The sequence below is a fragment of the Pygocentrus nattereri genome, chromosome 17 (genome assembly GCF_015220715.1).
Source record: "Pygocentrus nattereri isolate fPygNat1 chromosome 17, fPygNat1.pri, whole genome shotgun sequence".
In the NCBI taxonomy this organism is placed as follows: Eukaryota; Metazoa; Chordata; class Actinopteri; order Characiformes; family Serrasalmidae; genus Pygocentrus; species Pygocentrus nattereri.
This window is the reverse complement of record NC_051227.1, coordinates 15571541-15596989: the sequence shown is the minus strand read 5'-3', so window position 1 is coordinate 15596989 and position 25449 is coordinate 15571541. Positions and strand designations below refer to the sequence as shown.

The following is a 25449-nucleotide window of genomic DNA, read 5'->3' as shown; positions in this document are numbered from 1 at the left end:
TGAACAAAAAGCAACTTCGGCCTCATAAAATGTCAAACGTTGAGAGAAACTTTACAAGAAACAGTTCCACTTTTGTGGGAAAGTTTCCTGCCGGGGATGTGTGAAAATCGGCTATAGCTGAGCTGAAGCTTAAAGCAGAGCAAAGTCTGCGGTTTTGTCCATAATATATTTTTAGCCTCTAATGGTACTTTAGCACATACTGAGGCAGATTTATATCCAACATGGTAAAATGGACATGGACAAATGTTGTGGCTCCCAAGGTGGTTTGATTTTTGTTGAAAGGACAAAATGGCTCTTCTAAGATTTGGCTTGCCGATCCCCGTCTTATACCATGCATAAGTTGAATCAGTGTCCTTCAGTGTTGTCTGATTTCTTCACAGCACTGTAAACACAAAAATCTGAGCTCATTCTAATATCAAACATCTCACTGCGTTTGCATTCATCAAGAGGTGCGTTCACACTCAAGGCAGATATGGATCACACTCACGTTATAGTGACACAAACACTGCAAACAATAGTAGCTTGTTGAGTGAAATGATCTTTATTCTAGTTTATATGTCTAATATTTCCCATTTTGAGATGGTTGTGCACTGATCATAACTTATTTCTAGACATTTTTTATTTTAATAATTAAAATGATCTCACTGTATTGGCAGTGGTGGTAAACAAAAGTGCTTAAAATTTCTGCATAATTGAGTCGCTGAGATGTAAACAGAGTCTTTCACAGTGGTTTGGTGTGAAATGGTTGATTGTAGAGATTCAGATTTCTTGACAGTGGTGGTGATAGAAACCATGGGTCACCATGACTACAACCCAGACATTTTATTTACTATCCAGAACCGCCAGTGAACCTACATGAGTCTTCTGAGCTTTTATATGGAACGTTGATGTTGGTGAAAAAGTAAAAAGTGTTTTCTTTGGTGACTATTTTGCATACCTTTTTGTAAAACAGCGTCTCAGACATCAGGCAGTGAATTCATAACCATTTCATCTGATAACTCTCTGTGAGGAGCTTTTAGAGGTGGACGTCTGGTTCCTATCACCACCACTGTGGACCGTTCTGACTTTTTCTAGAACAGAGCGTTTCACACCAAACCGCTCTGAATTAATTGTAATTGTAACGTGAACGTAGCCTGAGGTTTTCTTCCACCGTGTACCTTCTCTCTGAGTTTTGTATATTTGTGTACTTGATAGGCTCTAAAGAGGAGGGGTCACCATCGGTAGTAACACTGCCAGGGCCATTCCCTGTTTACCTCAGACTGCCCTTCAAGAGAGACTCATACTTCAGCTTCCAGCAACAGGAGAAACAGATTCAGTTCATCTCCACACTGTCTGACTGCATCCGCCACCAGAACCACGGTGAGAAAAACTGATACATGTGTGTGTATACATGTATATATTTGTGTGTGCTGTGCAAAAGTGTGTGGATTCGTTTCAGGAGACTCACTTAGTTTTTCAAATAATCTGCAGACACACCTCCAAAGTTCAGTCTTAGAAGCTGGTTGATCATTTTCTGAAGTAATCAGACACATTCAGTGGTGTTGAGGTCTGGACTCTGGGGTCGTCATTGATTTTCTCCTCTTTCTCAAAGATAAAAGCTTTAAGTGCTGCTTATCTGATGGTAGCAGTTTTAGTGTCTACCAGGTCTCCCAGGTGGTTGTTAGGAGTCCCATTTTCTCTGCAACACACAAAGCAAAAACAAAACAAAACAAAAAAAAACATAAATCACAAATCTAAAATAAAATTTACAAAAATAAAAATTACAACACCCTTTTTTGCGCTTCATTTTGTTTATCTGTTTATTTGATATACATGATATATGTAAATTATCTCTGTTCTGATTGGCCACGCCTAATTCAAAAAGCATAGATAGATAGACAGATAGGCAGACAGACAGACAGACATATAGATAGAAGTCAATAGATATAGATATTAAAGTGCTTATATCTAATTAGTATTTTCTAGGTCAAATAAAACTAAAACTTTTTTCTTTTTAAACAATGAAACATGGTGAGCTTTTGTTTTTAGAAAGCACTTCACAGATTCAGGACCATTTCTGCTCTGAAAATGTACAAAACTAAAATGTGCCACTCTTGTTACAGCCTAAAGTAGACGGGGTCGTAACAGCAAAAGCTTTATGTGGCTGAGAACACAGTGTTTCTCAGCTATTGTGTAGGAGGAGACATTTTTAAAAAGTAATAAAACCAGTAATGAAAACATCTGCATGGCTCACACTCATCCAGCTACACACCCACTGGAGACATGCTGTCACTCTCTCTGAACTGCCCTGCTCTCTTTCCACTCCTTAAATCCTCCCAAATCACTCTGTGTAAGTGATGGAAAGTAACACATTACAGTGACGTGAACACTTTTGTAATGAAGTCCACGCAACTGAATTGTTCTTGAGTTGCGTCATGTAAAGCATCCTGCAACTCATTTGAAACTCATCAGCAACAGCTGCAAACATCTCAACTTCAAATTCAACATGTAACGTGATCACGTTGAACGACACACTTTCTGATCGTTAATTAAATGGACAAGAAAATAAAGCAGATGATGATTTACTGAGTGGTTGAGAAGCCCCTCCCCCAGTTAGTTTCCTGAGCCATGACAACAAAGCTATTTTTTATGCAACCAGCCGTGTTAAATAGCCAGCTAACACTAAAAGCTGGTTAAATATCTTCTTGTTCCACAATTTATGCCCGTGCTGGGTGACCAGCATCAGTCCACTAGCCTGACATAAACCAGCTTAGAACAGCTAAGACTAGCATGTTGTTTTTTTTTCAGCAGGGAACATAATGGATAAAAATCTCAAATCTACATTACAGAACCATAGATAAGTAGATAAATGAAAGGCATGTAGTTATAGAAAAAGAACAGCAATTAAAGCAGGAAAAAATATGCAAAGGTGATTAAAATAAAGACTGTAAATGTGTAAATTACATGTTGAGGATGATATGATGTTCCAAGAAAATACAAGCTGCTAATTTGGAGTAGCTGAATATGTTGTGTGCAACTTTGACTTTGTTTCCGAGTTGCTTTGTGTAAAGTGTGAAATTAAAAGGAAATTGTATTGCAGGCAACTCACAACACGCAACTAGTTGCATGGATGTGTAAAGCCTTACAAGTGTTAATTACAGGCACATATGCTGCCTGTGACACGGTTATGAGCGTGAGCAGCACAGAACAGTTAGCTTCGGTCAGGTCAACTAATCAGTTTGATGGGTAAAATCAATCTGATGGGTAAAATCGGTCTGACGGGTAAAATCAATCTGATGGGTAAAATCAATCTGATGGATTGGGTAAAATCAGTCTGATGGATTGGGTAAAATTAATCTTTTGGGTAAAATCAATCTGATGGATTGGGTAAAATCAATATAATGGATTGGGTAAAATCAGTCTGATGGATTGGGTAAAATCAATCTGATGGATTGGGTAAAATCAATCTGATGGATTGGGTAAAATCAATCTGATGGATTGAGTAAAATCAATCTGATGGATTGAGTAAAATCAGTCTGATGGATTGGGTAAAATCAGTCTGATGGGTAAAATCAATCTGATGGGTAAAATCAATCTGATGGATTGGGTAAAATCAGTCTGATAGGTAAAATCAATCTGATGGGTAAAATCAATCTGATGCATTGGGTAAAATCAATCTGATGTATTGGGTAAAATCAATCTGATGGATTGGGTAAAATCAATCTGATGGGTAAAATCAATCTGATGGATTGGGTAAAATCAATCTGATGGGTAAAATCGATCTGATGGATTGGGTAAAATCAATCTGATGGGTCAAATCAATCTGATGGATTGGGTAAAATCAGTCTGATGGGTAAAATCAATCTAATGGGTAAAATCAGTCTGATGGATTGGGTAAAATCAATCTGATGGGTAAAATCAGTCTGATGGATAAAATCAATCTGATGGGTCAAATCAATCTGATGGATTGGGTAAAATCAGTCTGATGGGTAAAATCAATCTAATGGGTAAAATCAGTCTGATGGATTGGGTAAAATCAGTCTGATGGATAAAATCAATCTGATGGGTAAAATCAATCTGATGGATTGGGTAAAATCAGTCTGATGGGTCAAATCAATCTGATGGGTCAAATCAATCTGATGGATTGGGTAAAATCAGTCTGATGGGTAAAATCAGTCTGATGGATAAAATCAATCTGATGGGTCAAATCAATCTGATGGATTGGGTAAAATCAGTCTGATGGGTAAAATCAATCTTTTGGGTAAAATCAATTTGATGTATTGGGTAAAATCAATCTGGTGGATTGAGTAAAATCAATCTGATGGATAAAATCAATCTGATGGATCTCCCTGCTGAAGAAAAGAACCACCTAAACTGACCAGACACTCTTAGATAAGATGGTTCTTCAAAGGTTCCTTCGGAAAGAAAGTGTTTCTATGTAGAGCCAAAGAACTCTTTGCATGGGTAAAGGGTTATTTTCAGCGTGAAAGATGCAGATTGCTGTAGATGGTTCTATACAGAACCTTTTTAAAAAGGGTTCTATTTAGCACCAAAAAGGGTTCTGCAATTGCTACACTATCAAGCCTGAACCCTTTTTATAAAAAGTTCTGTACAGAACCATCTTCAGCACATTCTCCATCATTCTGAAGAACCCTTTCATCATGCCAAGAACCTTTTAACCATGCAAAGTGTTCTTTGAGTATTCTTGGTTCTATATTCTCTGAAGAACCATCTAAGTGTGTAGAAGTAAAGTAATGAGTAAAGAGGTTTCTTTTTGCAGGACATAATAAGTACAGTAATCCCATTACAGTTGGAGAGAAGTGATTAGTAATTAGTATTTGATGATGTTTTTGAGGAAATACCCCGACGCTGCTGGTGAGATAAATCAGAGGGTGATTTTACTGGGCATGCTCATATCGCTCGTCAGTGTAAGGCTGTTTCTCTTTGGTGGTCTTGGTAACGCTCTAATAATATCCAGCTTAGTGAAGCTGCTCTTCCTGTGAGGGGAAAGGCCTCGTCTTTTAGTGGTTAGCTCACTTCTGCAGCATCAAAACCAGCCCTCTGTCATACACAACTGAAACATACTGTTTTCACACCTTTCTTTGTGTGTGCCATGCTTGCAAAACATGGCAAAGTCTCACTGCTGCTTAAAGAGCTGTTCAATGCAATAGGTCAGCAGCCTTTTCCCCCCTTCCCCCAGATATAGTCGACTGTCTTTGGTGTCTAAACCTTATTTCAGTAGGTTCACACTGGAGCTACAAGGCTAATGGGTTTATATCTATGAATGTGCATTTGTAAGCATCTATAAACACATTCATAATGTTATAATGCAATCATAAGGAATCATAAACATGGTTATAAATATTGATAAAAATGCATTACACGTTATAGCCATGCTTATTATGCATTATGAATTGTTAAAGTAATGCATTATAAGTACTGTTCATAACACATTATAAGAGCTCATAAGCTGCATTTGTCCGCTCTAAGTGAAGCACTCTGTACTAAAGCCTCCTCCAGTGTTAAGAGTGAGGCTTCAAGTTGAAGTATTTGCTGAAGGATTTACTAAAACACTAAAACATCCACAATGAAGCTCATTACAGGCTTCAAATGTCAGAGTTTAAACTAGTGCTGCCATCAGTGTTTTACCCAATGTGGGAAAGTCAATGTGCACCACTGTTAATGTGCACCACCATTAGCCTGGCACTAACTTAACACTGCATATCCAATAGAACGCTAGCAGAAATTAGCATTACTGTACTGTAGTGTAGTGTTACAGAGTGATGGTTCCTAGCGTTTGACGTTAGAACCAGTGAGGGAACAAATTACAATGACAGCACTCGACTCTCTCACCTCTCCCTCTCAAGGCTTTCACTCCACAGTGACTTTATGCTCAAATAAATTATTGAAAATCTCAGGGTGTAAATAAACTCTGTATTTGTCTTTACACTCTCCAAACTGGGACTGACTTCTTTGGCACTGAAAGTAAAACATGTTATTAACACTACTTATAATGCATTATATTAACAATTCATAATGTATAATAAACATGGCTATAAAGTGGAATTCAGTGTAACTAATTTATATTCATATTTATAACCATGTTTATAATGCCTTATGAATGCATTATAACATGTTATAAATGTGTTTATAGATGCTTACAAATGTGACATTCATAGAAAGTGTTACTGGCTAATGTAGCAAACGAGCAATGGAATCCTATGTAATCTAACTAGCATGGTGCTAGCCTCAAGCCCAAATCATAGTAATGCTTTGAGTTGTAAAGTAATTTCAAATAGACTTGCGTCTGCGGTTTCATGGCATACAGTTATCTCTAAACATGGACACGAGTCCAAAATTAGGCTGCTACAAGTTTAGCTATGCTAATGTACTTTTGTCCATGTGTAGTGAGAACAGTTTTTATGTGTCAGACTAGATAATCAGCCTATTAAAGACTGCAAAACAACTCCACATGGTTTGATGTAAGTATGTGATGACTTAGGACTGCAGTTAGCACCATGCTAATGCACAAGCTTCCATTATAATTATATTCTTGTAGCTTCTTCAACTTTTCTTGCTGGTGAAATTCACCACAAACAAGAATACACCGCCTTTAATCTCGCCAAACTTCTCTGGTCCACGCTGTGAACGGCCATACAATATAAAACACAAGCAAAACAAGCTAGCTAGCTAAAACATATGTTTAGCTAAATTACTTCTTCAAATGAATTTTTATTTTGTTTTGTCAGAAGTGCACTCAATGCGTAAAATCAACTGCGAATCAAATCCATAAAATCACATCCCACATTATTTACAGTTGTCCTAACTAGCTAACCAAACACTATCATCAACTAGTGTTCATTGTTCAAAATCAATGTGAGGAAAAACATTCGATGTAATTCTGTCAGATGTGAAATCGATTCACTTAAGCATTTTTTTTGCACAAAAAGCAATTGAAACTCTGGCCTACATTATTATACTTAAAAGTACAGTTCATTCGTAGTAAGTGGAGAAATACAACCCCATTTCCAAAAAAGCTGGGACACTGTGAAAAATGTAAATAAAAACAAAATGCAATGATGTGTAAATCATTTAATCCCTAAATTTCATTGAAAATAGTACAAAGACAACACATCAGATGTGGAAAAGTATTTACCTATTTTGAATTTGATGCCAACAGCATGTTCCAAAAAAGTTGGGACGGGGCAACAAAAGGCTGGTAAAGTTGTGTAATGCTAAAAAATACCTGATTGGCAACAGGTCAGTAACATGACTGGGTATAAAGAACATCTCAGAGAGGCGGAGTCTTTCAGAAGTAAAGATGAGGAGGGCTTCAACACCCTGTGAAAGACTGCACCACCAAATAGAGCAACAATTCAAGAAGAACGGTTCTCAACATAAAATAGCAAAGAACTTCTGCTTTTCATCGTCTACGGTTCATAATATCATTATAAGTCTCAGAGAATCTGGAGAAATCTCTGTATGTAAGGGACGAGGCCAAAAGCCAGTATCAAAAACCAGTGATCTTTGGGCCCTCAGGCAGCGCTGCATTAAAAATGGACATGATTTTGTAGTGGAAATCACTGCATGGGCACAGGAACACATCTGAAGACCACTGTCTGTGAACACAGTTCATCACTGCATCCACAAATACAAGTTAACCCTCTAAAAAAAGAGTCTGGGTGCTAAACTGGCCTGCCTGGAGTCCAGACCTGTCACCACTGATTACATTTGCCGCATTATGAAATGAAAATATGATAAAGGAGACCCTGAACTGATGAGCAGCTGAAATCCTTGAGTATTTAACTTTAAAAAAGGATGTGCTGGTCTTCTTGGCCAAAAAAGACCTGGTGCTTAATTTACAGAATTATCTGATTTAAACTGCAATTCCAACATTGATTAAAAAAGCACAGGAAGATATTTTACAACCCAAACAAAACAAGTGACTTAGATGGTGAGTGAGTGAGTGAGTGACTGAGTGAGTGACTGAGTGACTGACTGACTGACTGACTGACTGACTGACTGACTGACTGACTGACTGACAGTAACTCACATATCTGGTATCATCTAAAGCTAAAGTAGAGCCTGGTTTAGCTGAACTGTTCTCTGCCAGAGGTAATGCTTATGTTTACTGCATGTAGTGCTCTCTGCAACATCGACATGCTTAATTAGAGTTTGTAATATTCACTATGCTAACTTACAATTACGGCATTTGGCAGATGCTCTTATCCAGAGTGACTTACAATTTGATCATTTTACACAGGTAGGCAGTGGTGTTAGGAGTCTTCTCCAAGGACTCTTATTGGTATAGTGTAGGGTGCTTGCCTAGGCAGGGATTGAACTCCAGTTTACATCGTAGAAAGCAGATCTGTTACCCACTTCACTATACCAACCATATACACTATATTGCCAAAAGTATTCACTCACCCACCCAAATCATTGAATTCAGGTGTTCCAATCACTTCCATGGTCTCAGGTGTATAAAGCCAAGCCCCTAGGCCTGCAGACTGCTTCTACAGACATTAGTGAAAGAATGGGTCGCTCTCAGGAGCTCAGTGAACTCCAGTGTGGTACCGTGATCGGATGCCACCTGTGCACAAAGCAGGTCCATAAAGACATGGATGAGTGAGTTTGGTGTGGAAGAACTTGACTGGCCTGCACAGAGTCCTGACCTCAACCCGATAGAGCACCTTTGGGATGAATTAGAGCGGAGACTGCGAGCCAGGCCTTCTCATCCAACATCAGTGTCTGAACTCACAAATGTGCTTCTGGAAGAATGGACAGAAATTCCCATAAACATTGTTCTAACCCTTGAGGAAAGCCTTCCCAGAAGAGTTGAAGCTGTTATAGCTGCAAAGGGTGAGCCGACATCATATTAAATCCTATGGATTAAGAATGGGATGTCACTCAAGTTCATGTGTGTGAAGCCAGACGAGCAAATACTTTAACAATATAGTGTATGTTGCACTATCTTGATGAAGTCATCATCGCCCCCTACTTTGAGCTCCTCCCTCACAATGTGTAGGTTTGGTTCAGAAATAATTTCTCACTAATAAGTCAACATTCTTGCCCACATTAAGCCCAAAATTTCTCATGACAGTCCCCACACATTTTCATTATGAGATCATGTCTGGCCCCATGAGACTGGCTCCAAACACGTCTTGACATTTGGGGTGAGCGTGGAAACTGTACAAGCTGATTTTTCAACCCACTGCTTCTTTAAAGGCACATAAATGTTGTAACTCCACACATGTGCCTTACCCAATCTTTTCCCCAATCTCAAGCTCATGCACATGGAGAACTGGCACATGGTCAGTTCTGATGTCAGTCCTCATGTTATCCAAGGGCAGTCCCCTAAGCCTGTTTTCTTATTCCAAGACATTTTTCTAATTTTTTCCTCATTCTGTCTCTCTTCATCCTTCCCCTCTGATGGTTTTGGTATCGAAACGGCCACAAAAAGGAAGCTGCAGCAAAAATCACACAGTTCTCTCAGGGGCATTACGCAAGCATCCCTCTTGAGTTGCACCACACCATGATGAGCTAAACTTTGAGCTCTCATATATTATTCTGTTCATTTCTCTGTTTCATTCTCTCTCTCTCTCTCTCTCTCTCTCTCTCTCTCTCTCTCTCTCTCTCTCTCTCTCCCTGCTCTTTCTCTCTCCCCAGACTTTCTGAAGATGAACACATGTGAAGTCCAGGCCTTCCTCAAAGCCATTCATTTCTACAGACAGGAAAAAGGCCACTATGAGTCTTGGGAGATGCTGGTGGGCTCAGACTCTCAGGTGTGTTGAATCTCTTCTGCTCCCAACTCAGCATGGTCCACTGTTACACCATCCCAAGGTTGAGTGACTACAAACTTACAGTGCCCATATCATGGAACAATGAGTCTAAATGAGCTGAACCTCCAGACTGCTAATTTAAGCAGCATCTAAGCACAAACCTTTGACATTTTTCTTCCTCACTGCCTGTAAATAAACACATGAAATGTAGAGACGCAGTCAGTCAAGAGACTGTATTATTATATTTATTTGAGTGGTTTTACTGTTTGCGGTAGGTGAGTTTGCCAGCTTGCTAACTGCAGTGTTAGCTCGTTGGCTAACCATAGCTGCTCACAGGTCAGCCCACTGCCACCAACCCCACCAGCCATCTACTTTGTATTTCTTACAGGTGTGCAGCACTGCAGACCCCGTAGTCTGTAATGATTTGGTGTAATTATGTTCAGTTTTTTAACTGTTTATGGTTAGCAAGTTAACGAGCTCACTAGCTGCACCAAAATGGACACTAAACAACACAAACTGCAAGACTGACTGCAACTTAGCAGATAAAGAGAGGTTAAAAAAGCAGAAATGAAGTAAGACAAACTCACAGGAGAGTGGAGAAAAAATGAAAATGAAATTTAAGTTTAATGGAGTGATGGTGTGTGTGTGTGTGTGTGTGTGTGTGTGTGTGTGTGTGTGTGTGTGTGTGTCCGTTTGGCTGCTGTCAGATGGGTGTGTCACATTGTGGTCTAACTGATGTGACCACAAGGGAAATATAAAGTGCACTGCCTCTCAGACAGACAGACAGACAGACAGACAGACAGACAGACAAATAGGCTGGCACATACAGGCAGATAGAGAAAGACAGACAGAGATAGACAGGTAGGCAGAGACAGACAGACCGAGAAAGACAGGTAGGCAGGGACAGACAGACAGAGACAGAAACACAGAGAAAGACAGAAAAATGGATAGACAGACAGAGAAAGACAGATACGTAGACAGACAGATAAACACAGACAGAGAGACAGATAGACAGACAGAAATAGACACAGACAGAGAGACAGAGACTGACAGACCGAGAAAGACAGGCAGACAGACAGGTTGACACACAGACAAAGAAAGACAGATAAACAGACAGACAGAGAGGCAGAAACAGAAGGAGAGTTGGAGACAGACCTAGGTAGACAGAGAGATAGATGGACAGACAGAAAAAGACTGAGACAGATAAATAAATACAGACAGACAGAGAGACAGGAAAAGAAAGAGAGATGGAGACAGACCTAGGTAGACAGAGAGACAGATGGATAGACAGACAGACAGACAAAGATGGGCAGAGAGATAGACAGAGAGAAACACAGACAAAGACAGACAGACAGACAGACAGACTGAATCAGATCAGTAGTGACTGTTTTGGTCGTGACAATTTCAGCTAATTTTGAGCAGAACTGAAAAGCGCAGCCGGTAATCTGAGAATGAAAAGCCATGACCAGCAATCACAGCTGTAAACAGCTGTTCACACAGAAAATCATCACATTTTCATTAAAACACAAAAAATGACTTCATTACGCAGAAAAAGTGTTTCGGTAGTGACAAGTGTGCGTGACGCTCCTTCAGGGGGCAAGTGGTCTGAGTGGACGCTCTGTTCTGTAGAGAGCCTCGCACAGCGGCGCTAATGTGTTTTCCAGTGAGATGAGAGGAGGCGATAAGGGGGCTAAACGAGGGTCCTTTAATCAGAGGAAAACAGAGGTGTTTCCTGTGTAGCTACTGCGCATCCTGTGGATGACCCTGGAGTCACCTTGTGCACCTCGTACAGCTTTGAAAGGTCTTGATGAAGCACGTAAATATGATAGTGATATTAATGATATTATCAGTACAGCTACACTAAATAAACAGGTTATGCAACTTCGCCTTCTGTGACTTTACACTTGTAAACTTTACATTTAGCTAAAGGCCTCAGTGGAACTGCTCACTGAACGAAAGACTGTTCATCTGTTCCTCCCTTTTAAGATACTTTTGGTCTAAAATAAGATGTTAAAGCTCCAGATTGAGAGGTGGAAAAGAGAGTGAAATGAATCAGAGAGATGTACTGGAGTAGACTTGAAGGCATTACCATTTAAAAATACTTGTAAAGTACAAATTTATCAAAATGTAATTTTGATACAGGGTACCAAACTAGTTAAATGCACTGAAGTGTGTCTAAATGATCCAGACCATAAAGTATGTGTCTGCTTGTTGCCACTGAAAATAGTGGTCTGAGACTTTTAAATGGCGATTCCAATGTGTTGAGTGACTAAAACAGGACAGTGGTGCTGTGGAGCGATTCATGTCTGAGGCATTCCTGCCTCTCAGTGACTCTCCGTCGTCTGACAGATTTGGTTTCTGTGACTCAGTGTGTCTCACTAAAACCCCGTTTGTGACGGCAGAATGACAGTATGAGTCAAAGCTTCCCCTCGCTGGTCAGTACGGGCTTCACACAGAAGTTTATATTTTTAAACTGAAAAATAATTTCTGTCTGGTTCCTTAAGATCAGTGTTAGGTTTAAAAAATTATGATTACATATAGATAAATATATATCATGATTATAATGTGTGCCTCATTATTTCAAGATAACAACTTTGTTATCTCAAGATAACAAGGTAACTCGTCATTTCAAGAAAACAACTTTGTTGCCTTGGGACAACATAATTATCTCGTTATCTCAGTATATCAACTTTTGTTATCCTGAGATAACAAGATAATTAACTTAAATTAACCTCTCTGGCCTTCTGAATCTTATATAGGTATTTACGTATACAGTATATGTGGGACATATGACCCTGTGTCCTGTCAAGTTATAAAAACAAGTGTGTGTGTGTGTGTGTGTGGGTGTAGGTCCTGGCTAACCTGGTGATGGAGGAGCTCCTGCCGTCACTGCAGACGGAGCTGCTGCCCAAACTGAAAGGGAAGAAGGCGGAGAGGAAGAGAGTGTGGTTCACGGTCAGTGACATCATCTCAGCAGCTATTTATACACGGAAGTGACTTTCCCAGAAGTTTGTTGCAACATTAAGTGCAACGGGCAATGTCTCAATCACACAGCGATGGGCAACACAGCAAAAAAAGGAATATTGCGAAACTTGAAGGCATATTTCCGACGCACGTTACATTTCACAATATTTATTTATTTTTTTTGAGGTTTGTGAATCAGTTAGAACAAACTCCACCAGCAAAACTGTGATGCTACTTAAAAAACTGAGGACGATTACTTTTTTCTTACTTTTTTCTTCTCTGTCTTACATGTTTCTGTGCAGTTTATACAGTTAGTGTACTGGTTGTTATTGTTTACAGGCTCTGTGTAATTGGCCTGAATCTGTCTGGATGATCCATGCAGGTCAATTGTTGTTTATTGTCATTATACACATGTGTTGTGGTAAATTCTATGCAATATCACAGTTGCGTAAAAGGTTCTAAGTTTTCTTCGTGCAGTATGAAGCATGCAGAGTTATGCTTATGTACACTCTAGTAGCAATACAGCAGAGTTCAGTGTACAAGTAAACACAGAGGTGTATAAAAGTAATATAAATATCAAATGTACTAAAATATTTGCACATTACAAATTATATGTTTATATATCTTTTTCCCCTAAAATGTTAAATTAACTTATTAAATCATCAGTCAATAAAACACATCATCTGACCATGAGCAACTTAAATAAAGAGAATAGTCAGAAATGAAATGGAAAAGTAATATATTATGAAGTGCAGTGCAGTAACAACAGTATATAAACAGGGTAGCTTGGTGATTTAAAGGAGGAATGTCTTCAAGAGACATGTTTGCTCCTCACAAAAGAGACAAACGGCTAAATTGGATACACTGTTAGAAATGAAGTTTCTATTCAGGTACATTTTTCGTTCTTCAAGGTAAAAACAATGTAAATGTTCCCTCAAAGGTTCTACAGTGGTTTTAAGGTCTGATTGTGAACATTAAATACATTTTTCCAAGTGAAAAGTTCGTATTTGTACCTTTTCATAACCCGAAAACAGAACAGTAAAATAAAAGCCTGGAGGCAAGGCGGGGTGTGTGGAGTCAGTACAGCTTAGATCCCATCATTTCAGTGGATTATGGTTCAGTTATGTTCCCTGATTAAAGGTACTGAGATGGACCCTTGAGGGTCCAACCCCAGAGACAGTTTCATCCCTTTTTTTCTGAGAGTATATGCTACTTTACATTTTGAAAGAGTGAAAGAAGAGTGTTGAGCTTTATTGCTTCACTCAGGAATTGAAACTTCATGAGTGTTTTGCATACAGCTCAGATGTCCATAACTCAGGGCTTGAGCTGTTTTTGGAGATGCAGCACCACACCTGACTGAGCGGAAGGCAATCCTGATCCTGTCCATGTTTGTCAAAAAGTTCTAGTTGCTGGAACAAAGTTAAGCCTTCAGCTTGGTTGTTGCCATGCCAACACCAGAGAAAGCAGTGGAAAATTTGCAAAAATGACATTATTGCCATCTGAAAAAAAAAATCATATTTGGGATATCTGCAGATAGTATACGTTCTTTATGGTTTGGAATTTATTTTTGATGTTTGCAGAAATTGCACAGATAGGTTTCGCTCTGTGTGTAAAGTCCTTAAAGAGAAAAACATGTATAAATCATTTCTGTCCAACCTCAACCCAAAACATAATCCTCACCCTGTTCCTAATGCTAACCCTAACCAAAACCTAATCCTAACCCTCACCCTGACCCTATAGCTAACCTTAACCTTAACCTCAATGCAAAACTTAGTCCTAACCCTCATCCTGGCCATAATCCTAAACCTCACCTTAACCTCAACCCAAAATCTAATCCTAATCTTCATCCTGGCCCTTATCTTAATCCTGACTACTGAAAACATAATCCTTACCCTGGTCCTAATCCTGGCCGTAATCCTAACCCTCACTCTGGCCCTAATTATAATCCTCATCCTAACCCTTACCTTCACTTTGAACCAAAACCTAATCCTAACCTTCACCCTGTTGAGTCTGTTGCGTGTTCGTTTCATCTAAAAAGGAAACAAATAAACACAACACCACTATTGAGAAATCACATAATTAACACACAGGAGTCAACAAAACAGTAGAAACTGGCACTTTTGCTTCAGCTTTGAAGGGTTAAACCTGTCAAGGCAACGTTAACAGTGTTTATTTTTATTAACAGCGTCCTCGTCAGGCCATGTGGTGTTTTTGATTTTTAAAACAGGGTTTGTGTTGTGCAGCCAGTTTTTCTGGCCTCTGTACAGCCTGTGAGTCCATGCCCGATATATTCACAGTTTCATACTGTACTTGACTCTCTCTCTGCTTGTAGCGGTTGGCAGGCTCCAGCTCTATAAAGAGACCCCTTTTTCTAATTTGTAAAGAAAGGACAAAAGCAGCTCTGTGTACAGAAGGTGGTGGGCTAGTGGAGCAGACGCCATGTATAGAATGTTCGCATGTTGGATGGGCGACTCTTGTTTTATTGATTTGTTTGTTTGTCATTTGTTTTCAGACTGTGGAGGCGACATATGAGCTGGTGCAGGAGCAGCTGAGGGAGGGACTGCAGAGCTTGAAGGACGAGTGCAGGGAGGCGGCCAAACAGCAGGAGGCGCTCATACGCTCTGACATGGATCAGATTGTCAACTCCCGCACCTTCCTCGAGACCAAACTGCAAGGTCTGCAGGAGTCCCACACTGTTACATAACACTGTTATCTTTAAAAATGGACAAACAATAGTAGCAGAGGGAGCGTACCCGTATTCCCAGGACTATTCCTATGTTTCTAATGTCTTTAATGTTTTAAAGACCCTATGTTCCCAGGGCACTATATTTCAAAGAACCCTGTATTCCTAGCACCCAATTCCCACGATTTATTTCCAGGGCCCTGTGTTCCCAGGTCTCTATATTTCAAAAGACCTTTGTCCCCAGGACCCTTTGTTTCTAGGGCCCTTTTTCTAGGACCCTATATTCCCAGGACCCTCTATTCCTGAGAAACTTTGTTAACATAATGCTAACCTATACACCTCTGTTACATGTTGGCATTGGCCTTGTTGCTTCAGTGCAAAGCTAAAGGAGTGAATGTCACACATTACAATCAGTTAAGGTTTGTATTGTCAGAGAGGAACGTAAGATCATTTCTCAGTGTTGTGGTGTTCACACTGTCCTGTGTGTGTGTGTGTGTGTCTGTGTGTGTTAGGGTTGGTCTCAGAGCCAGCAGTGAAGTTCTGCTCTGAGAGTGTCGCTCCATATCTGGCGTCCATCCTGGAGGAGCTGATGGGGCCGGTCAGCTCAGGCTTCCAAGCTGTGAGGCAGCGTTTGGAGATTGAACTGAGCCGAATTTGCAAGGACTTCGCTCCCGGGGGAGATCCAGAAAAACTGACTAAAGTAATGGCCAGGCAACAATATTTGAAAATTTGAAAGACTAGCCAATGTCTGGCTGTTTCAAAATAAAATATTGTAGTGTTGGCTCAGAAGACGAGTCGGAGTCTACGATTTTCTGTCAGGATAACAACAGGCAACTACACTCATGGGGGAAATGAGGACAGGTCAACAAAAGGCAAACGTAACATGACAATGAAACATGTCCAGCTCACTAATTAGAAAAAAGAACTAATTAAAAAAGACTTAAATTTAAATAAATAAAAGCAGGGGAGAGGCACAGGGCATTCTACGAGTCCTTTACATGCTCTTCTCCACTCTTCCAATTGGCCCAAACCTTATGTTCAGTGGTGGTGCCAGAATATTGATGTGGAGTTTCCATAAATTCCCATAGATAGTCCTGATTTAAAGCTCCAGGTTCATACTGGATTAAAATCACTCCACAATGATTACTATCAGACTGTAAAAACTACACACACTGCAGGATTAAATTTACTCCAGTTATTACTATCAGACTGACAGATGCAAACATTGCATAGATCCGAAACTGATACATTTGCAATTGTGAATATGTTTGGCTGTGTTATTAAATAAAACCAATTCAAAAGAATGATTTATAACACTGTGACTGCTAGGCTCTGGAGGAGGTTGGCCGTGCCCAGCTGGAGGACTGCTACCAGCACGTGACTGTCCTGAAGGAGCAGCTGCATGAGCTCAGGAACCGCTTCAAATTCTCCAATTCTACCCTGCTGGTCCACACCACCCAGGGCCACATGCAGCAGGTAGGCCTCATGACGCAGCTCCATGCTGAGGACCGTCCCCTGTGCTCACTACAGTACTGATAATGTCTGGCGTGACTCTGGAGATCACAAAGCAGAATGCATGTTTGACGTCTTCAATTTGCTTCTGTAGTTTTACACTGGAGCTATGAGGGTAACGTAGCTAAATAACGGAAGCTTATACCACAGATCTTGTAGAGAGGTGAATTTCCGCTCTGTAATGTCTTCTGGGTTCAGGGCGCTCCTGAGTGAGTCCAAATGAATGAGTTAATATGGAGAATTTGAGGAAAATTATAGTTTATAAATGTTTAAACATTTTAATGAAAAAGAATACAATCCTATCCTGAACGCAGAAAAGCATAAAACATTTTAACACTGCTGTTATATTTTTAAGAGCTTGAAAACTCAAGTTATAGGAGTTTAAAATGGCGCCCCATTTATGTCCATGACATCTGTGAGCACGAACAGCCAATGAGTTGCTCTGCTCGCCAACTAATCAGCACTCAGTAGCATTAATGGCAGCATTCTGCCGCCCAAAACCCGTTTGATGTAGAAAAAAGGAAACACACTGATACGTTTTCTTTGCTATTTTGGGTGAAACACATTCTTCTACATTCTAAAATTAAAGGAAAGTTCTTGGCTTTTTTTAAAACTATTTTTTGTTTTTCGCCATTAAGCTTCATCTACTCCCGTTCATTGAGGACTCGCTTGTGGCGCCCTCTGCCAATTTGCAGTCCTGTTTTTGATATAACGAGGGAAGTAGGAAGTGGCCAGGCTCCTCATTAACCGGCTCTGCTTATACTCTACCAATTAGCATGGTGCTAACTGCATCAGGTTGTTAAGTAATCTCTAATAGATTTTCTGACGTGGTTTCTGACACTTTTTGACACACTATTTAAAAAACTTGGACAAAAGTATAAACAGAGACATTTAGGCTTCAGGCTAATGTTGTAGTTCAGTTGTTACTCATATTATATATTTATTATAGATGAGCTATTTTTATAGATGCAGATAGTATCTTACACTTGCTCATGTGTCAAAAACCACAAAAGCAAGTGTATTTAGGGTGAAAGGATCTGTTAGTTGAGAAAAGGAGAACATTGTGTACATTTTGTTTTCCCTCAGATCTGCTTTTTAAGCATGTAAGTAGCCTGTGTGAAGAAGGAAATGGTCTCTTCCTGTTGACGCTGCACTCTAACATTAGTGTTATTGTCTATTTCTGTCTCTCTAATTCAGTTTTAGATGTGCCAACATGAACTCTGCTATTCTGTAAACACTGAGTAATGTAGTCACCAAAAAACCTGGACCTGTATGAGAAGGAGAGATACCTAACCTAACACGGAGCAGTGGCGCCCCCCGCAGTTAAGCTTGGTGTTGTTCAAGAAACTTGCGCTGCTCTTTGTAATCCTGTTTGTTGTATGGTTGTTTTGTGTGTTGTAGCTGATGGAGAATGCTGCGTACACATTCGAGACACTGCTTCAGTCAGCCGTAAAGGACAAACCGGACAAACTGGCCACGGTCATGGACAAAGCCAAGCTGCGAGTGCTGAAGGTGACCATCCTGCTCAACTACACACTTAAAAAGATGGTTCTTCAAGGGTTGTTTAGTGAAGACAGGGGTACTATACAGCACCAAAAAGGCTTTTATTATTACGATGTCAAGTGTGTAAAAACAGAAGAACCATTTTTGGTGCTATACAGAACCATTTTTAAAAAGGTTCTATGTAGAATAAAGCGATTTTACTCCACTTGTGCTGAACAACTTCACAGCTTTCAAATAATCAGTAGGATTTGAGGGTTCTTTGGTAATCAGTCAATCAATAAGTGAACCTTTATTTGACCTCGGAGAGCATTGAGGGTGAGCATCATCAAAATGTTGCCGAGTTCATACAGGAAAAAGATTGATAATGTGTAAACAATACGTTAATAATAAAAACACACAAACGGTCGAAAATATAAAACAATAACGAAAGTGCAACTGAAATATAGAAGTTAATAAAATCAAAAGAAGATAAAGAAAACAAAAGGCGGATAAGATCAAAAAGGAAAGTATGAATGAGAATAATAAATAAATAAATAAATAAATGGGAAGAAATAATAACTACAATAACGAAAATTAGACAATGATAATGAAAATGTAGTAAAAGTAAAGCAAAGGAAATGGTTCTATATAGACCTATGAACCTTTTGCAGAAGGGTAAAAACCATCTTCAGATTGACAGAGAATGTTTTGTAGATGGGTCTATATAGAACCTTTTAAAATGGTTCTTCCATTGTAACAAGTTTATATCATAACAATAGCAACAGTACTCTTTTAGTGCTATATAGTACCTTTTTTCAAAAAGTGTATATATAGAACCATACACAACATATTCTCCGTCAGTCAGAAGCACCATTTTACCATGCAAAGATCTATTTAAGCATGAAGTGGTTCGATATAGAAATCATGGTTCTAAATAGAACCATTACCTTTACAAAGAACCATCTTTTTTTTTAAGTGTGTAACTACAGAACACTTCACTGTGACAAAACTAAAATCCTGGCATGTGTACAGCTCTATTACATGTGCCAAATACCTAATATACATGTTTTTTCTGTATTTTCCTGTATTTCTGTATATTCTACTGTTATTCTGCAAATAATAATGTAGTGTTTGTGTATTATTTGTATTTTTGTTCTGTGAATTTTAATGTGTTTTTAAATTCTGTAAAGCAACCTTGAATCTAAGTTAGGCACTACGTCATATCACTATATCATTATAGTTGTGCACTGCTAAGGGTAGGACCTCAAACTCTACTGCACAGCCATACTGACCTGCACTCATCTGTCTGTTGTGTTTTTCACCCCTTGTTCCTCCCATAGACTCCCATTCATTATCACCCCCAAACAAGATATATACTTTCCTTTGACTGACAGCCACCAAACTGCATGTACTCCCTCAGGGCAGGGCCCCAAGCTCCAATCCACAGTCATACTGACCCGCACTCATCCATATATTATTTTTCACCCCTCGTTCCTCCCATAGACTCCCATTCATTACCAGTCACAAACAAGATGTATACTTTTCCTTTACTGACAGCCGCTAAAATGCATGTACACACTCAGGGCAGGTCCCCCAGCTCTAATCCATAGCCATACTGACCCACACTCATCTATGTGTTGTTTTTTTCATCCCTCGTTCCTCACATAGACTCCCATTCATTTTCAGCAACTCATAGGTACCACTTGGTAACTCCCTACAAACAACTACACAACTAAACTAACTATGGGGTATACACCATGGCAACTTCCTAGCAGCAGTTTAGCAACTACATGGGATACCATAGCAACTGCCTAGCAACACCTTATCAAACACCTAAGATACCATAGTAACCACCTAGCAACAAGCTAGCCAAAAGTGAGAACCATTTAAGCTGCACAACCATTCTGTGTTCCCTTCAGGAAACATTTATTATTATTATTATTATTATTATTATGGTATATCAATACTACTACTGAGAACAAAATAAGTGCTATTAGTTTTAATTATGCTAATTAATCAATTTGTGTCACTTCCAGCAATATGACTATGACAGCAGTACGGTGAGGAAGAAGATTTTCCAGGACGCTCTGGTGGACATCACTCTGCCTGCCATCAGGAGGAACCTTGCACCCACCTGCAAAACTGTAAATAAACTCTCTTCTGCCTTTTTTTACAAGATCAGTTTTAGGTTGTAATGGGGAATTAATCTAATTTCACTTTGAGTATTAATAAAGTGTGTCATATGTTTGTGAGAAGTACACCATTGTTCAAAAGTTTGGAATAAATGTTTTCAGTTACATAAAACCAAGTTGTTTTCAGATAAAATGCTTCTAATCTGCCTGTCCTGAACAACTTTCTAGCTTTCAAATAATCAATAGGACTCTTAAGGTTCTTTAGTAAAGAAAATGGTTCCATACAGAACTGTAAAAACACTTTGCCTGATTAAAGGGGTTTTTGCATCATGAAAGTGTTCAGATTGATGGAGAATGTGTAGTATTTAGTTCTATATAGAACTATATAGAAATAGAAGGTTCTATTTAGCTTCCATTGTATCGTAATAATAGCAGAACCCTTTTTCAAAAAGTTCTATATAGAACAATATACTATACAATCTCCATCAATCTGGAGAACCCTTTCATAATGCGAAGAACCCTTTAATCAGGCAGAGAGTTCTTTGAGTGTTCATGGCTCTATATAAAACCGTTTTCTTTACTAAAGAACCTTTTGAAGGACTTTCATTTCAAGAGTGGATGAACAGAACCATAGAAGATTCTGAAATTACAGAGAATGTTCTAGAATATCTATAATGAAGTTCTTGTGAATAAAACCTGCCAAAAGAGACTTTTTGTTCTAATTTTGTAAGTTTGTAATATTTAAATTCACTCTATCAGTTATGTTATATTTAAAATAACAACAGCTGCTTTGTGATTTTGGAATAAAAACGTTCTTCAAATGTTCCCACTGTTTTGTTCTGTTGAAGGAGCTGCAGAACTACGAGCAGTACATTTTTGCTGATTACACAAACTTCATTCAAGTGGAGAATGTCTACGATGACATCCTGCTCAACATCCTCAATAACGAAGTCAACAAAGGTACCGTTGCTTTGTTCTTCCTTTGGGGTTAAAACGCTCTGAGGAAGCACTGCGTTATTATTCTATTCATATCCAGAACAGAGTTTTTAGTGGTTCTGTATTGATGGGAGGAAACAGACAAGACAGGTGCACATTTTTAAAGTTATGACTCTTTTATTTGCACTTCCAGTACAGAATGACTGAAAAAGGTGTTTTTTCATAACTTGAAAATGAAATAAATACAAATGAGTGTCTTAACATGCACTTAATAATCTGATAACTACAGAAGATCAGATTTTATCAGCAATCTGATCAACACGTTTATATGAACTTGAGTAATCAGGTAACGGGGAAGCCTCTGGTCTACATGAGTCAGACAGTAATCAGATTTTTGCTTTACAACCAGCCAATAAACTCACAGAAGACGTGACGTAAACATAACGTAAAACTCAAATTTCTTGCCCGGGCTTTCTTCAAAAAACATTGTCACTTGACCTGAAAATATGAACATACATCATCTAGAAGATGAAGAATATTTATATCCTTCATTTCTTCAGCGTCACTCCAAAAGTGTTTTGCTGCATCTCACAGCAACACTATTCGGTTATTTCCAGTACCGTCGTCTGTTTTTGCACGTGTGCAGACTGAGAAATTGGAAAGAAATCAGAGTAAGAGCTCACAGCACTGAGAAATCTGATTACTGAGCTTTAGCCTCTTTATCGGATTTCTTAATCAGATCTCTAGACCTTACTCTGATCTAAGGAATTAGAATGTGCTGTTTACATGACCATTTGAATAATCAGACTACAGAAATCTGTATAGACTATAGAGGGCATGTAAAGACACTCAATGACTATATAACTGTAAATGCATTATGCAATTTGCATCATTTATTGGTGGCTACTACCTTCATTTTCTGCCACACAAAGTGATGAGTTTTGTTGATTTTAAGTGAAAATAAAACACGTTTCCTACAGGGCAACTTACATGACATTTTTCTGTAAATTTTGGTGCACAACTTATTTTTATATGCTAAATTTAACACATTGGAAAAAAACGAAACATGAAATATGCCTTAACTATTACACAAATGTGCATTTATTTTAAGGTTTATTTTTACATTTAAATCAGTAAATAAACTTGTGCCTTACAATGAGCTTTGCTCCCTGTAGAGCAGGGGTCTTTAATTACAATTCAATAAGGTCCAGTCAAAGAAAATTTCCTCAAGCGAAGGTCCAGAACATCATAATGACTAACTTGCATCATGATTCAGTGCCATATACTGAAGTAGCCGAGTAGGAATATCAACATCTTATACAGTCAGCAACTGATTATCAAATCAAATAAAGTCCAATTCACTCAAATTTCAACAACATTTACTGTCAGTTTTCTCTTTTTAGAGCACAACATGTGAAATAACTTCCCTCTGACTCACTTTCTTCTCTGACTGCTGTTTCTTGCCTCATTCCTTCTCTGTGTGTGCATCACTCACTTGAGTCTCAGAGCTCATCGTAATGCACAGATCTGATTGGCCGAGTAGCATCATGTGTGATATTTACAACGCATGCAATTGGTCTGTGAGTCTCCCGGGCTGCTAAAGCGACAATGTAAAGGCTAGAAAAGTTACGCTGGTTCAAATAGGACCACCCTGTTGAAATTAAATAATTCTACATAGTTTGTCAGTTACAGGTCCAGGTGCGCATAAGACAGCATCTGGGTCCGGACTCGGACCACGGCCTGCCTATTAGTGACTTCTGCTGTAGAGGATACATACTTATTTACACTTAGAAGATCAATTAAACGTTTAAATTGACAACAAATGGACACAAACTTCCTTGCTGTTCTCACCTTACCTCCTCTTATTCCTGCAGTGGTGAAGGAGGCCGCCAGTCTGAAGAAGCACAACTTGTTTGTGGACAGCACTGAGCTCCAGTGCATCAGCCAGAGCAGCCTGAATGACAGCCGGACACCTCCTCTCTCCGCTCCGTCTAGCCCAGCCAAAGTTCCAGTCACTCAAAAGGCTGAGGAGAAAAGCACCTCCCCATTGGTGGGCAATGGCTGCTTGGAAAGCCAATCCAAACAGGATGGCCAGGATGTTCCAGTGGAGGATAAAAGAGAGATTACCCCTGAATCTGATCAGCTGAGTGGAGAAAAATCACCAAAGTCTGAAACATCTGATGCTTCCACAGTGTCTGATGCATCTCCTCCTGGTCAAGACAATCCTCCAGCTTCATCTGAGATCACTGCAACCGTTTCTGAAGCTGCATCCAAACCCGAGGCCTCTACAACTGAATCCCCAGCACCAATGTGCAATGTTTCTGTTGCTAAACCTGATGTGGCTTCATTCACTGTAGAAGGTTCCTCACCAGATGTTGGTGAATCTGTAGTGATGGCCACTGTGGCTTCAGAGAATCTCAATGATTGTCCTACGATTATGTCGCCCATCGAACAACAGAACGCTACAGACAAAGCCGTCTATCTGATCCCACCAGCTGGACTGAAGGCAGGAAGTGCAGTTCCTCTTGCAGAAGAAGCTGACTCTGAGGAGAACAGCAATGTGGAGGCCCAGAAGAAAGAAGAGACAGAAGATACAACTGATTCTCCAGCTCCAGTTACTTGTTCTGAAGTCTCTGAAACTGAACCCACAGCTATCATCTTACGTCCCACTGAGCCGTGCCCTGGTACAGTCCAAGCTGATGCTTCCAACGTTGAAGATCCATCCGATTCACAGGCTCAAGACAAAGATCATGCAGAAACTCAAATGGAGACCACTTCCTGCGGTTCACCTGGCCCAGCTGTAGTGAATGAGGCCTCAAATCAGAGTGATGGAAGTGAGACGGACACTGTGGCTACAAGTTCCACCATAGAGAACGCTCAAGAACTTTCCATCAGCTGTGATCCTCCAGCAGGGGGCAACACTTCTCCACAGTCAGCACCCATAGAGAGTGAAGGTAATGCGGACTGCTCAGATGCAGAAGGAGAAGAGCTGCTGGACAGTGTGAAGGCCATCAGAGACCTGGTGGTGGAGATCATTGAAGTGGAGGACATTGTGAGCCCTTGTCCAGACAGCATGGATGCTTAGAGGCCTCTGTTATGCTCTGATAACTGACTGAACATGATTCCAAGACGAAATGTTGACCTCCTCCAAAACAAACAACTAAACAGAATTGTTTCCATGGCAACTAACCCAGATAACAACATAGACTGAAAAGGCTTTGTTTTTCTAAATATTGTAGCTGAATGCTAATATTACATGCTAATATCTTGTACACTGACATTCTGTGATAACAAAATATAAATATGAGAATTTTAATATTTTGAATGAGAATTAAGCTATGAAAATTCTATTTTCCTGGAAAAACACTCCAACATTAATCAATGGAAATTTTTAAAACTCTTCAATTTTTTATATTATGTTGTGATAATGAACAGTTTCCTTCTCTTCCACATCAAATCATGTTGTTTTGAATAGATTAGCTTTATCTTCAAATGTTTTACATTACTTTACATTTTTTGGGGCCCATTAATAAATAATAAACAGCAACTTCAATTTATAGAAAGTGTAACCTGATGTAAGTTCAGTGCTGTACATATAAATTTGGACCAACTACCTGCTCTACAGTAACAATAAACATTTTGTACCTACAATAATGAGTATTACTTTTTAAATGGCATTTAATTTACATTTCAATTGTGGAAATACTGCTGCCTTAATGGAGGAGAATAAAACACAAAGTCTTTTAATAAGAAATGAAGCAGAAAGTCACTTCAGCTGAACATTTATTACATTTATACTACAGGGTGATTCAAAAAGATTCTTCTGATTTCAAAATGATTTATTTCACTTCTAAATTGTTACAGATCAATGCAGTGAACTGTAAATGGTTTAAATGAGAATAAAGTTTATAATGTAATTGTACAAGGTCTCAGTCTGAACCTCCTCCAGCTGTACGGACGACATCAACGCCACAGTCAAACT

The 25449-nt window shown here is 39.3% G+C and overlaps 1 protein-coding gene across 1 annotated transcript in view; it reads left to right on the top strand.

Annotated features, from left to right (window-relative positions):
• niban1b (niban apoptosis regulator 1b) overlaps positions 1–25121 on the top strand; it is a 62237-nt gene extending 37116 nt beyond the window's left edge. The window contains exons 5-14 of the mRNA XM_017725693.2: positions 1195–1359; positions 9646–9761; positions 12609–12713; positions 15235–15397; positions 15918–16105; positions 16735–16881; positions 18319–18429; positions 20436–20543; positions 21380–21491; positions 23342–25121. Of these exons, the coding sequence (XP_017581182.2) occupies positions 1195–1359; positions 9646–9761; positions 12609–12713; positions 15235–15397; positions 15918–16105; positions 16735–16881; positions 18319–18429; positions 20436–20543; positions 21380–21491; positions 23342–24552 (2426 nt within the window). The 3' untranslated portion in view covers positions 24553–25121. The remainder of the gene's footprint in view (positions 1–1194; positions 1360–9645; positions 9762–12608; positions 12714–15234; positions 15398–15917; positions 16106–16734; positions 16882–18318; positions 18430–20435; positions 20544–21379; positions 21492–23341) is intronic.
• Positions 25122–25449: the final 328 nt, after the last annotated feature.